The 14,896-nt window shown below is 30.6% G+C and overlaps 3 protein-coding genes across 12 annotated transcripts; 1 reads left to right on the forward strand and 2 right to left on the reverse strand.

The window, feature by feature from the left end:
* Positions 1-5,322, reverse strand: LOC100813805 (pentatricopeptide repeat-containing protein At5g27460). Of its 10 annotated transcripts, none has more exons than XR_005891234.1 (6): positions 4,911-5,307; positions 3,005-4,242; positions 2,857-2,918; positions 2,233-2,401; positions 2,021-2,118; positions 1-708 (listed from the first exon to the last, which is right to left on the reverse strand). XR_005891234.1 is itself a non-coding variant. In XM_006578241.3 (5 exons), exons 1-5 carry the CDS (start codon positions 5,232-5,234, stop codon positions 2,298-2,300), a joined length of 1,653 nt encoding a protein of 550 aa, XP_006578304.1. In that variant the 5' UTR covers positions 5,235-5,322; the 3' UTR covers positions 1,034-2,297. The 10 variants fall into 10 exon arrangements, 2 of the variants coding, with proteins under 2 accessions (XP_006578304.1, XP_006578305.1); XR_005891233.1 differs by having other exon boundaries at positions 1-209; positions 651-708; positions 2,021-2,401; XR_005891232.1 differs by having other exon boundaries at positions 2,021-2,401.
* Positions 1,139-1,917, forward strand: LOC100813267 (glutathione transferase GST 23-like). Its single transcript, XM_014774578.3, is given in 2 exon segments — positions 1,139-1,457; positions 1,571-1,917. Coding segments are annotated over 2 exon segments (666 nt in total).
* A 6,291-nt stretch (positions 5,323-11,613) lies between the features above and the next one.
* Positions 11,614-13,364, reverse strand: LOC100803818 (purine permease 1). Its single transcript, XM_003522727.5, has 2 exons — positions 12,537-13,364; positions 11,614-12,275 (listed from the first exon to the last, which is right to left on the reverse strand). Exons 1-2 carry the CDS (start codon positions 13,263-13,265, stop codon positions 11,931-11,933), a joined length of 1,074 nt encoding a protein of 357 aa, XP_003522775.1. The 5' UTR covers positions 13,266-13,364; the 3' UTR covers positions 11,614-11,930.
* Between the last annotated feature and the right edge of the window lie 1,532 nt (positions 13,365-14,896).

Here is a 14,896-nt window from a genome sequence, read left to right on the forward strand (position 1 = left end):
TTGATTCTTGAAGAACCCGATTTATATCTCGTCATTTCTGGTGGCTACTAATGTGGTTGCTTTATTGGGAGTTGATATTCCCACTACCAATTTTGCAATTCCTACAATCACTTTTTGAAAAATAGGGAGAATAGATAAAAGTGTCTCTCTACACATTTTCCCCACCCCTTCTCCTTCCCTTATCCCCATTCTCCTCAGCACCTTTTCCCCTGCCAGAAAACAATAGAAATCACACTTTAGTTGTGTTATTTTTTGTTTTGAAAAATAAAATTACAAAATGAAATTATGATTGTGTTATATAGTGAAAGTAAAATTACAAAATGGAATGATTCCGTTGTGTTATTTAGGGATGGAATCAAATAATTTAACAAAATCATGGTTCCATTGTTATTTGGGAGTGATAAAAAATGCACAACAGAATTATGTTTCCGTTATGTAATTGAGAGGTGAAAAAATACACAACAAAAATACGATTCCATTATGCACTTGTACAACAAAAATGTATTTCCATTGTGTAATTTTCACCCCCAACTACACAATGAAAACACAATTTCGTTGTATAAATTTTCATGGAGTAATTTTGGAATATGGATAAAATACACCCACATGGGTAGTGTCATTAACAAAAGTAGTAGTACTAATAGCAATACCCTGCTTTATCTGTCTTGTTTTAGTGTTTCTGTTTTTTTGGGCCTTGGCCCAGGTATCCTGCAAAAAACAAAAAATAGAAAAGACAGGAAAATAAACTTTAGGTAGAAAAGCTTGTTTTTTATGTTGGAAATCTTGAAAAACCTTGGTTGATAAAAATATATCTATGATATACTACAAAATTCTACTGAGTCAAGAGTGCTAGCTACTTTCCAATTCCATTATTGAGCCTAAACGATTGGATCCTTAGTCATTCTTCTATTCAAAATATCTACTTTCGTTTACGATGAGTTCATTGACTATTTCAGCCTCATTGTGATGGCTTTTCTTTTTCCTCAAATCAACAGAAGATCCTTCAACGCGTACAAGTATAAGCAACTTCTGATTGATTGGTTAATGATAAATCACTAAAAAATACCTATAAAGACATGACGAGAATGAGAGAACTGCAAGTGTTTGGTTTTTAATTCGCAAGTTAAAAAGAAGAAAAATGGCAAGAGAATCATCATTGACGTTAATAGGATTCTGGGGTAGTCCTTTTGTTCTCAGGATCAAGTGGGCTCTTGAACTAAAAGGGATTCAGTACCAATATGTGGAAGAAGATCTCAGCAACAAGAGTGCTATGCTCCTACAGTATAACCCAGTCTACAAGAAGGTACCGGTTCTTGTGCATGATGGTAAGCCCCTCGCAGAATCACTGGTGATTCTTGAGTATATTGATGAGACCTGGAAGCAAGATCCCTCCCTTCCACATGATCCCTATGAAAAGGCCAAGGCACGATTCTGGTCCAAATTCGTTTGATGAAAAGGTAGTAAGAAATTAGAAGTTAAAACTCAGCATCAGCATGCTATCATGTGCTTTTTTTTTCCTTGGTAACTAACAGTCTAACACTCAACCTTTCTTATTCTCCGTGTGTGCCAGCTGTTATGGCCACCTTTTCCAAAGGAGGGGAGGAACAACAGAAGGCAGCACAAGAAGCTAGAGAGAATCTGAAGACCCTTGAAGGAGGATTAGAGGGGAAGCGCTACTTTGGAGGTGAAAAAATAGGCTTCGCTGATATTGCTATTGCCTGGCTTGGATACTGGATACGAATAGTGGAGGAAATTGTGGGTATAAACCTCATTGATAAAGAGTTGATGGCTAAGCTTGATGCTTGGTTCGATGATTTTCTTGAGCTTCCTGTTATCAAAGAATGCATGCCACCTTGTGATAAATTGCTTAAACACAACAAGGCCTTCCACAAGCTCTTGACATCTTCATCCACTTGAAAGGCTTTGCCCCATCCATATCATGAAATATGTGATGCTTAGTTAATGTTTGATATGCTTGTATGATATATCAATAAAAGTATTGCCATAAATAGACACGTACCTGAGCTCATGGCCAACCTATCATGCTGTAATGTAAATGCTGAAAACTACAAGGAAATTATCGTTTCTTGTAATATTGAAGGGAAGACATTTACTCGCCTGTAAGAGTAGTTTGAAAGATTGCCATTGACCATCTTAATATATTCACACGACCATGTTATATGATGCTCTCTTTATGTTTAAATCAATGAAACATGTTGAAATGATATTTACCAATATGCTGGAACTGATTGATGAATGGATGAAACTTCTGGGTTTGACCACAAAGCTTTTCTGATTCAGATCCCACAAAATCTTTCAGCACCTGTTGATTTGAGCTCCACTTGTTTTAACCTAAACACGTACATACTGATGTAAGAATTGAAATTTTCCTTGAAAAAGCCTACAGGAAAAAAGTAGGAATTACCCCATTAAAAAACCTATAGGAAACAAGTGAGCCAGCCACGCTACTAAGGCATCGGATTTTCGAATTGAGAGAGATATTGAGAGAAATCAAGAATTCTCGCTATTTCTTAGATTTAGTTAATAGCGATCATGTTAAGAAAGCTGCAAGAGTAGTTAATTAGTTAGCCTGCTATAGATTACAGACAGAATGCCCTGAGCCATACTGAAATTACTGATTTATAGCAAACCATATTTCAACGAGTTTTAAAATTAAGGGAATTGAACGTCAATGCAATTATGAAAGAGCTCACTACTTCCTAACTGCTATGGAACAAATATATTTATATAGATATTGGGCAATGTTAAATGTTGGTTTTTATATTTGATTAAAAACTGATCTTAGCCTCTTAGGTACAAAAAAATATAACTTGCTTACTAAAGAGAAGGAATTACCTAAGAATGAAACTGAGTTCCAGGTTACTGCTTCACCTCCAAACACTTCAGCTTGAACACATCTACAAAACAAGAATTATTCTTACTGGAAAACTGCACATCTTGCAATAAGCAATCAGGACAACTTAATGGATTTGATGTTACCTACCCAGTGAAAGCTTTAAGAATGGAAAGTGTCTCGTTATCCATCTCAATTTTATCTTCATCCATCATTTTAAGGATATGGAAAGGTGGTTTGTTGGCAGAAAGGTGCATTCTAAGCAATATTTTATACAATGATAAACTAAAAAGACCAAAATTACGGAGATCTGTAATATACTTGTTTGCATATTTGAGATTCCCATCTTTCTCCAAATACTCTGCAATGGCTAACACAAGTCCATGTGGCGGCCTCCAATGGCAATCTTTCATCATAGCCAAAGCTCTTTTCATGGTAATAATAGCCTCATCCATTTTTTGCCAATTCACATATCCTTCCATGAGAATTTCCAATGTCTTATAGTTTGGACAACCACCCTTCTGCAATGTGTGAAGATGTAATGATTCAGCTTCTTCCATTGATCCATTGCGCGCATATGCACCCAAAAGAACATTAGACACTCTGATATCGTACTTCTGACAATTAGATTCCCATTCTAAGAAGATTCTCTTGGCCTGTACAATGTCCCCAAGCTTCACCAAGCATATCAGTATGCAAATGTAGTTGGCACAACTGATTCTTCCACCAACTGCCTTACTAGCTTCCCATAACCGCAAGACTCCTTCCTTTTCCTTCAAAGAAGCATATAGTGTTATGAGGAAGAAGTAACCAAGACGGTTACAGGTAGATAGTTTCCTTTCAGCATCTTTGAGAACCAGAATGGCCTTCTTAGATTGTCCTGCTTTCTTATAAGCATTGGCTAATGTAGCAAGACTGCTCCATCCCACTTCAACATTCCTATCATTTTGCATTTGTCTGAAAACTGTCTCAACTGCTGCAACCCCATATCCTTCTTCCTCAGTACAAGCATTCATCCAAAGGTTGTAGGACAGAACATTGCAGGGTACTTTATTTCGCTTCATTTGCTGCATAACAAGGGGTACTTTCCTGTACTCACATGTTGCTAGATATAGTTTCATCATCTCATTAAAAGGGTGTGGGCTCAGCACTAGCCCCAGTTCATAGAGCTTCACCATGAAAGTCTCGGCTTTATTAGTGTCCCTAACTCTTATATAGCCACGTAGAAGTGTGAGACAGGCAGCCTTCTTTGCAGCTGAGTCAGGTAGATTCATAAAATATTCTTCAGCTTCCATTAGATCATAATTCTCAATGATTAATTCCAATTTCATAGCATAATCAGCTGGGATCATATGGAAATTCTTCTGGTTTTCTATCCATTTAACTACCTGGGTAAAAGAATAATTAACAAATTAAATTGCTTAACATTTTTAATAAACTTCTCATAAAAACTATAAATTGCATCGCAATGACATGCATGTCAGAGATTGAAAGAACCCATTATCAGCAATTGTATGTAATGCAATGCCTTAAGCAGTCAATCCTTGAAAGTAGGGAAGAGTGGCTGACCCCAAAAACACTAATGGTACGGTGGATTGCAGAGCGGTCACTGCCAAAAATAGATGCCACAATACTACATGCATATTAATGCTAAAAACTATAAAAATACATAAACTTTAAGGCATAACCTTAATTGAACATCCAAAATTTGACTACTCTTCTCTATGACTGTTTAGATTTAAGGAGTGAAACTTTCAATCATCAACTTGTTTGATCCCACAACATTAACATGATAGCACGAATCTTTTTCTAATTTGAATTTCTTGCAACTCTTCCTCCTCCTCCTCATCTTGATGCAACTCACCGATGTATGCATCAGTGTCTTGCATGAGCAATTTCTTAATTTTAGACAAACATTATCCTTACAAGCATTAATTACTTCTCGGGAAAATTGAATACCAAAAGTGGGAGCAAAATTGGCCTCAATCAAAACTAAGTAAATCAGCTTTGAAGCACAAGTTGGAAGAATAATATAGATAGTAGAAGAAAATCGAACCTCGAGGGCGTGGTGGTAGCACTTCGATTTGACGAGGGTTCTGGCGATGCGTCTGAGCTCAGAGTGTGAAACATCGTTGCCTTCGTCCACCCAATTTTTAAGCGCCGGCAATGGACTCTGCTTACGGGATTTGAGTTTTCGCGCGAGCGGCACGTGGAACGCGGAAGCGCGAGAATCTACGGAGCTACACAGAGTTCGTGCACCGAACACAAAACTGATGAAGCAAAATTTGCTGAGTTGATTAGGTTGATAATCAGAAAGCGGAGAGAGAAGACGGGGTTGTGCGTACCGTCTGATTCCGGCGGAAATGAAGCGGTTCGCCATCTCTCGGCAGATGGACGGTGCTGATTAGTTGACGTTGGAATGCGTGGGAGGATGAGTTAACTGGTAAGGGTATACGAGTCCCTACCAGTCCACTTATCCTACTGTGTAAATTTTATTTTTTCAATAAATTTTAAGTAAATTCGGTGACTCTGGAATTTACGAGTTTGTTTGTTCAATGTTCAGTATATTATTTTTGAATAATTTTTTTTTCACTTTTAATAATATTAAATTTTTATTCTTTAATAATATCGGTGAAAATAATTTATCACTATAACATCTATATAGTATTGATAATAACCGATGTGAAATTTATAATTTATAATTTTATTTAATTATATAATTAAAATATTTAATTAATATATTATTTATGATTTATTATTTTGTATTAATTCATACACACGCGTGTTCCAGTTAGGAAACACTCCGGTTTACCGGTTACCTTCGGGTGCACAAGGCAACCATGAGTATAGTGCATTGCTGCACAATGCACTAAATATGAAAAAGGGGATAAATACCTGCTTAGGAAACTGTGTATTTGTTGAAAATTTAGTTCTAATTTTTTTAAAGATTAATTTAATCCATAAATATATAAATATTAGGATAAATTAATTTAACCATTAAATATATGTTATTTTCGTTAACGTTTGAGTGTGTAATACATACACGGTATATCATTGTTGATTTGACATATCTATGTGGGCAGGTGACACTGACGCCCTACATCAAAACGGTATTTTTTGACTAAAATTTCAATGAAAATTAAAATAAATTAATGTTATTTTTTAAGTTTACGTAGGTAACAAGTTTATTCTTCTTCATTTTTATTGAGCAAGGTTGTTATATATTTATCCTTCTTCTTCATTTTTATTGAGCAAGTTTATTGAGCAAGGTCGTCCTTCATCCTTCTTCTCCTTCATCTTTTTTGTTCTCTATAGTGAAGATTATGAATATATTTTACAACAAAAAATAACTTCTCCAAATGTTATGTATACTAAATAAAATTGTAAAATATATTCAGACATTGTGAAATACTACTAAAATTTATAATTTGATAATACTCATGACAAAATAAAACACCAAATATTATGCATAACATCCATAATTATTGCCGATAATATTGTACAACAAAAATTCAAAAAATATAAAAAAATATCAATCAATGTGCGAAAGGTTATTTCCTCAATCTCTCGAGTAGCATTAAGTCCAGAGTTCCACTCTATCCATAATATTATAAAAAGAAACTCACTAATCACTATCCATAAAAAAATTAATAACAAATATTAATCACAATTTAAATATGAATAATTATAAATATATACTAACATTCTCTTCCATTTCCTTTTCATATCATTTACTTTTTATTTGCTTTTTTTTATTATCACATTATTTATTTTCTTTTGATCTCACTTTTTCCTCTATATCGATTTTGAAATTATAATGGATGTTTAACAATTTTATTCATTTGATATTCTAATATCAGTTTTTATAATTTACATTGTTTAATTATTTAAAAATGTCTCACTATTTTGATTATAATCAAAATAGTTCACAAAAATCCTTAACCTTGTTACTTTAAAGACTAGCAATTTTTTTTGGACGATAGTTCACGATATTGCATCATACAGACTCTAGTGCCTTGTCAATAAATAGCATGGCATGTGCCAAAGTGACAAAATAGGTTGGACCCGTTAGGTCAATTCATTTTTTTGGCATGAATTGAAATTTTCAACTCATCAATTCATTTAATTTTCACCGCTAAAAAATAGACTGAGAAAAAAGCAGGACAGTTAACCCATTAACTCCTTTTTTTTTATTAAAAATAATTTAATATTTATTTTGATATTTTATACATATATTTAATAATTTTTAATTAATTTACTTTTTTTTCTAAATAAATTATTATTCAAAATTTAAGATAATACATTTAATTTTTAGCAAGTATTTAATATTTATAAAATATAAAATTAATTAAAATATATTTATTATTTACTTTTTTTAGTATTTTAATTTTGACATACCAACATGTCAATTCAACAAAAATAGAACTAAGTGACAGTTTAAATCCATATATAAAGTGTACGATAGTGGTTGATATGATTTTTATGGGTTGGTGGCGGGATAGAATGAGGTGTACCAACTCATTTTGCTACCCCTAGTAAGGTGACGATGGAGTTGTCACTTTTGTCTAAAACAACTATTATTAAAAAAAACATGGTTAGAATTTATTAAAATTTTTAAAATTAAAAGAGACATTAAATGATAAGTAGAACTTATAAAAAATTATGATTTTTAATAAATTTCAATATAAAAAGTATATTAAAAAATATGTTCGTAACATTTCCAATTATTTACCCATTAACTATATATAAAAACAAACTAGTGATGACATTTACTGGCCTTGGTCTTGACAAGTAGAAGAGAAGATGGAGTGATGAAAAACTTTAACATGGAAATACGAATCATACGATGGTAAGTTAGTCATTTTATTGCAATTTATCACGTGGCAATAACGGACGTAAGGAAATGTATTGGTGCATAAACTTATACTATTTTCATTTTTCCTTGATATTGATTGACACTGCAATTATTGGGCACAGTTGAACTATTTTCAATAGTGAATCTAATACGCGTGCTTTGATTAGGACGTGTCAAAAATTGAATTTAGCCTTCCAATGACAATTTTATTTATATATTAAACTATACAATGTTTTTCACAACCGTGAGAGATAAATTTAAAAAAGAGATATATAATAAAATAAATAATGTAGTGGGAAGTAATAAAAGAAAATATAATTTTAGAAAAAATATTACATAATGAAATACCCTTGTTAAATAAAGTTACCAGATAATTGATAAACTGAGGAATCGACTTTTGATGTCCTGAATAAGTGCAGAGATAGAGACGAACAACAGAATAAACATAAAGAAGAAAACGAGCTGAGAGGTTATAAACTTAGAAAAGGACGATCTTTGTCTTGATTTTTTTTTATTGGCCAATCTTTGCCATCATAAATAAGAGAAATGACAATTTGATATCTTGATTCTCATTAAAAATAATAATTAATTTAAACCTGTTATCCTAACTTTTTTGGTTTCATAACAAAAAATAACGTTTTGGGTCTAATCATCAACTTACATCATTATATTTTATAAGAAAAATTATAACCAATATCTTAATATTCTTAGGATACTGGAAAAAAGAAACTAAAAACAAAAAGATTTTTAATAGAATGCATAAAATTATATTGTTTATTATTTTTTTTTTACTTTTCTATAATTTTTAGAAGATTAAATGTTACTTTCGGTTAATTGATTATATTTTAGTATTGATATATTTTAGTACGTTAAGTTTTCAAATTTTTATTTTAATTATTTATATTTTTAAAAGTTTAATTTTAGTTCACGTCAAATCTATCTTTTAGATATATGTTCTGCCAATTAATTAACCATAGACATGTTTTAGTTAATGGTCATATAATAGATATACTAAGATTAATCAATCAAATAATAGATAATAAATGGGTTGGTTTAAAAATAAATGAATTACTTGTTGTGGAATATTATTTTCACCAACTTAAATCTAACTAAAATAACACGAGTTTTTATACCAGGGTTCTGCAAGTGATAGGTTGTGGTATAATTATGGGAATAATATTATTTAGTGGATGAATATTGTATACGTGTGATAATGAAATACTAACATCTGTTAATAGAAATAAAAAAAAATAAGTAAAACGAAACTTTCAAAAAAGTAAAAGATCAAAATGGAACATTTAAAATGACTAAAATAAAACATTTTAAAACATAAAATGTCAAAATGAATAATTTGGAAAACATCAAAAATTAAAATGAAAATTTTGAAAATATAAAAATCAAAATAAAACTTTTAAAATGTAATATAATAAAATGAAACATCAGTAGTAAAAGATAATGAATAAAAAATAATATTTAGTCTATCCACAATAAATGCTTACTTTTTTTCCCTTAATTAATCTCTTAAGACACTAATTAATCAAATTCATTTTATAATGAGGATGGAGTTTAAGCATCAAATTTTACAAAGTATATATATTTTTTTATACAGCATAACAAAATTTTATGTTTATAAAGAACATAAATTTTTTAAGAAAATGATTTTATTTACATTTTTTTTCAATTAATATTAATAGTTTATAAATCTATCTATTATAGGTTGCGGAATTTTATCATCCACTAGTATAGCTCTGATATCAATTGTTGGAGAGATATTCGAGAAGTACACCTATGGACCACGATCCACCACATAAGAAGAGACGACTCAGATTTATAGCTCTTCTCCTCATTTATATGGTGCTCAACTTTCACTACTTCTATTCGACCTGAGACTTCACCTCACACTTGTAACTCAACATATTATACAATTAAAAATGAAAAGGTTGATGGAATCAAGTAAGCCAGGTTTTATATCTAACAAGTCTTAGTTAAAATTTCACTCGTCCATTAGAGTGAAGTAAATATAAATACTTTTATTTTTTTATCCATAAAAATAAAAAAAAGTATTGAAGAATTTACAAATATAAAAAGTTTTATAAGTATTTTTTGAATCTGAAAACTTTTCTTATTTTAGATTGTGATATTATACTCTCTTCCTAAATTTAGTATTTTAGTATAAGCTTAAATATACATTTAATTTCTGCTAAAAAATTTAAAAATAAATTTGTCCCCTAATATTTTTTCTTACTCCTTAATTAGTTTTTATTTTTTTTCTTCCTAAATTTATTTAGATAACACTTAATACAAGATTATTAATTCCTTTAACTAAGGATATAAATCTAGCACTATTACGATTATGAATGATGTAAGCTCCACGTTGACAATGAAGAAATTTACAGACACAACTTGAATATTTTATTTTATTTTATCAAAAGTAAATAATAAATTGATTGTATTTAAACACGTCAAAGAGGAGCAATTTATCTCACTAAAACATTCATTAAGTTCATGCAATTATATATATATATATATATACACACACACACATAATTCAACACAACAACGATCTATATAGACGTCTGGAATTTTGCCAAATTAAGCCTCGTTTGATAATTCCTTTACCCTCTCATTCTCAAATATGCTTTAGGTTAATTTATAATTAAAAGTACTCAATTTGATTTAAATTTAATATATATAATCAAAAGTAAAGAATTAAAATGTCAATTTTTTTCTTATTCAAATTTCAAACTTTTTTTCTTCACTCCATTTCTCTCGTTCGACACAAAGAGTAAAGGTGCTAATCAATCACTTCTTCTATTTTATAATAATAATTGTTGTCCTAAATCTTTTGGACAAATTCATAAATGAATGAAAATGAATTATCATTTTATAAAAGTAATCTAATCATCATTAATTAATTTATAGTTTTTGCTATTCATCATTAATATTACAATAAGAAGGGTATAAGTGAAAAAAATATCTATATTATTTTGGGACTTAAATTTGTCTTCTTCTTACATAATAATTATTATAATACTGAATGAATGTTTTAAACCAAAAGAGAGACTCTCCTAAATGGACGATGGATCCAAAAGCTTTGGAATTGTCATTTTTCCTTAGAGTGTGTTTGGATGGGGAAATTTAAAATTTTGAGAAATTTTAAATTTTAAGAATTTCAAATACTTAAATTGAATTTTTTTTATTTTAAAATTTTATGTTTGAATATAAAAAATTAAAGTTATGAAGGTTAAAAAAATGAATGAAAAAAGAGAAGATATGATTAGTGTGTTAGTTATACATGTTTCTCTATGTTCACGATTGATAATTGATGTTTAGTTGTTTAAAATTCTGTTTTAAAATTTTAAAATTTTAAATTCTTCACAAAAAAACATCGAAACAATGAATTTTAGATTATAGACATTCAAATTCTCTAATAAATTACTTACTTTCCTCAGTTAAAATTATCAATTCAAACGCACTCTTAATTTATTTGGATAAATAACTTATTTAATTACAATACTATCGACTCTATTATGTGTGGGATTGTGAGTGGACAAATAAAATAAGAAATTAAAAATTATAGAAAGATAATAAACATGATAAGGAATATAATAAATAATGAAAAAAAAAAGTATAAATAAAATCTTATGCCTTACATAAGAATATGTTTATAAATAAACTGTTTATATTTACAACAAAACCTTATGCCTTACATAATTTTAACTATAAATAACGAGTAATATTAATTTGAATTAAATTTTTTATATAATTTTTTAAAATATGAAAAAAAAGAACAATAGCATGAAAAAAGAACAATTTTTTTAGCAAGAACAAAACTAGTTGAAATGAAAATCTAAAGTCGCACAATATACTATGCCATGGACGTTGAACTATGCTAGTTGAGTTATGCTTGCACACAGGATAGGATTCTTATTTGATAATATATAAGTGGCCTGTCACATACATATTTATTGACGAAACAACAACCATACATATATATCCAAGAATCTATCATGCTACCTATGATTTGTTTTGACTTGAACACAAATGTTGTCGCCCATGTATAATGTGGACGAAACGATTCCTATCCTGAACCAGAACCATATATGCATGAAAATGGAATTGCAACTCGGGCATTTTCGACCTGCCCTACCAATTTAAATTTCAAACCCAAATTCAATTACACTAACCACTGCATTGCAAATTTCAAATTGCAATAATCAATCACGAATACTGTTGTGCCAGTTCTGCTTCAGTATCACTGTTCTTCATCTTCATTTTCTTTGAGTGTTTAATCTCCCCATAGAAGTAGGACACCATGCCCCAAAGCGAGAGCAACAGAGAAACCCCTTTTTCGGCTTGAAACTTTTCTTTGTAGAAAATAACCGCCAACACTTCCGTTACGGGTAGCAACACCGCAATCAAAATACCAGAAAACAAAGACGAGGCACAAAATATAACCCCAATCGCCCCCAAGAAAAAAGCCTGCCATAATATTGCACTCCCCACCAAAACAGCATAGTAACTTCCTTCTCCGTGCTCAAATTTTTTGGCTTCCCTCGGAATCACCTACAATAAATTCACAATTCACCACAAAAAATGAATAGTAACAAAATTTAGTCACGAAAATTGTACTTTTTTATTATGCTAATGATGGGAGTTAAAGGGTAAAGTTAAAGTATCATGTCGGATAAAAATGAAAAATTAATATAAAATTTATTTATTGATTTGAGTTTGAAACATATAAATTATTTTAGAGGAAAAACAATAGAAAATAAAAAAAAAAAAGAAATGAGAAGGAGAGAGTAATTGAAGAGAAGGAAGTAGTACCTTAAAGTCATTGTTGATGATCATTCCAAGGAGGCAAAAGAGAGTGGCGGAGAAGCACATAACGAACTGAATCTCCATGACAAGAGAGTAAGTAAGAGGCTGTTTGATTTTTTTGTACACCAACTCCACCAAGGGTAAAATGAATCCATACAATGCCGCAGCGATCACTGTCATCACAAAGCCCATAACATATTCCTTAACGGACTCGCCAGGGGGACGGTCTCCGCTGGTGTGAAGCGCCAAAACGCCGGCGCCGACAGTGAGCAAAACGACGGCGTTTACGGAGTACGCCGTGAACTTCTGCCTCACGAGAAGGAACGCGAAGAACGCGGTGAAGCCGAGTTGCGTTGCGATGATGAGGGCGGAAGTGGAGACCGGAAGCCTCGCCACGCCGTAGGCGTAAAGGTAGTCGTCGAGGCCGGTGAGGATTCCGATGAAGGCGGAGGCGGCGAGGAGAGGGGGCTTCATAGAGATTAATTTCGGTTTGGAGGTTCCGGCGGCGGCGGTGCGGCGGCGACGGAAGTACGATACGGCGAGGGGTAGGAGCATGAGGGGGAAGCCGGCGGTTTCGAGGAAGCTGGAGAGCCAGACGCGGTGGCCGCCGTGAAGGAAGTAGAGACGCATCACGAGGGGCCCACCGGAGGTGCCGATGGTGAGTAAGAGACAGTTTGTTATGAGAAGAAGGCGCTTCATGGTTCTGTCTTTGTCTTCGTTTCTTCCTTCGGCCATGTCTGCTTCAGTTCTGAATTCTGATTCTTCTCCTCTGCTGCTAGCTTGTTGCCAATAATGGACCTTCTAGTCCAACAAAAACATAGGAAACTTAATGGTTATCCATGTCTTTTATGTTATTTATAGTATATATTTTTCGTGGTTTTTAGTAATAAATGTTTGTTTTAATTTTTTTTGGATTTCTTAACAAGTACAGCTACAAAGTACAAACAAGCGAATTGTTTCTTCAATAATAATAATAATAACGGTGATGAAAAGCCAATTAGGTCTCTGTGTTTAGGTAAAATGAAAAATAATTTAATGGGTACCTACAATGTCATTTAACATCCAGGGATACATAGAAAAGAGAGAGAAAAATGTAATATAAATGTATTAAGGTTTATGATATGATATGATGTGAAAAGAAAAATAAAAAATATTAGTGAGATGTTTAAATTTAAGAGGTATTTATATAACACAACTTATGTAAAATTTCTATCCCACATGAGTGCTCAATAATTTGGAGGGAAGTAGACATGTTTACAATAATAGAGTAATTAAAAATGTAAAATGTAGAGATTTAAATAGCATAACTTGTTCATCAAAACTAGTTGAAAGGTGAAAAAATTAATTTATTAAATTATAAGTGTTTGGTAAGATTAATGATTGAAGTAACTGAAAAATGTAAAATAAAAAAATAATGATTTATTTTTAAAAAATAACAATGAATTTAGATAAATATGGAAGAAAATATAAAAAAGTTAGAAGTTAAACTTAGCATTTTAAAATATATTACTTCAAATAACATTTTAAAAAAGATAGAAACGACTAAAAAGAGCTTACAGTTAAACAAATTGTTCAGTTAGTAAAAAAATAATAGAAGCTAACTGAAATGTCTTTCCAAGCATAGTATTAATTTTCCGTGACCTTTCTTGGTTTAACTAATCTTTATATTTCAAATTATAACTTATTGCAATAATTTTTCTTAATAATGATACTATAAAAAGGGTAAATGTTTGGCCATTATATATATATATATATATATATATATATATATATATATATATATATATATATATATATATAGATAGATAGATAGATAAAGAGGAGAAAGATATCAAATTATATCGGTGTAACTTTGATAAATATTACACTATTTTTATAATTTGATATAGAATGTGATTTTTATTGATCCAATGGTTGAATTATATCTACATATTACTAAGAGTATCTCTGTCAAATTTTGTTAAAATTGAATAATAATAATAAGAATGCAATCAAATGATTCATATTTTAGTATATTTTAACATATTTATATTATGTTGATTTTAGTTTATATGAATGAGATAACAAATGATTTTCTATTAATATGAAATTCTTCATATAAGATTTATGTCAAAGGAACTTTCAATCCAAAAAATAAGTTTTAAGAAAATATTATACAACTAAAAGTTATAAAATGATTTAATAGTTATTAAAATTCTATCGATATAATTTGATCTCTTCTTTGTATATATATATATATTCTACTGTGAGAACGAGGAATGTATCCAATGTTGAGCTTGGTGTGCACAACTCTAGTTACAACTTGATATTTGTGATTATATGTATAGTACATATGTATAACTATAAATATATAACTAGAAATTAAT

Source organism: Glycine max, chromosome 4 (genome assembly GCF_000004515.6).
Source record: "Glycine max cultivar Williams 82 chromosome 4, Glycine_max_v4.0, whole genome shotgun sequence".
Lineage (NCBI taxonomy): Eukaryota > Viridiplantae > Streptophyta > Magnoliopsida > Fabales > Fabaceae > Glycine > Glycine max.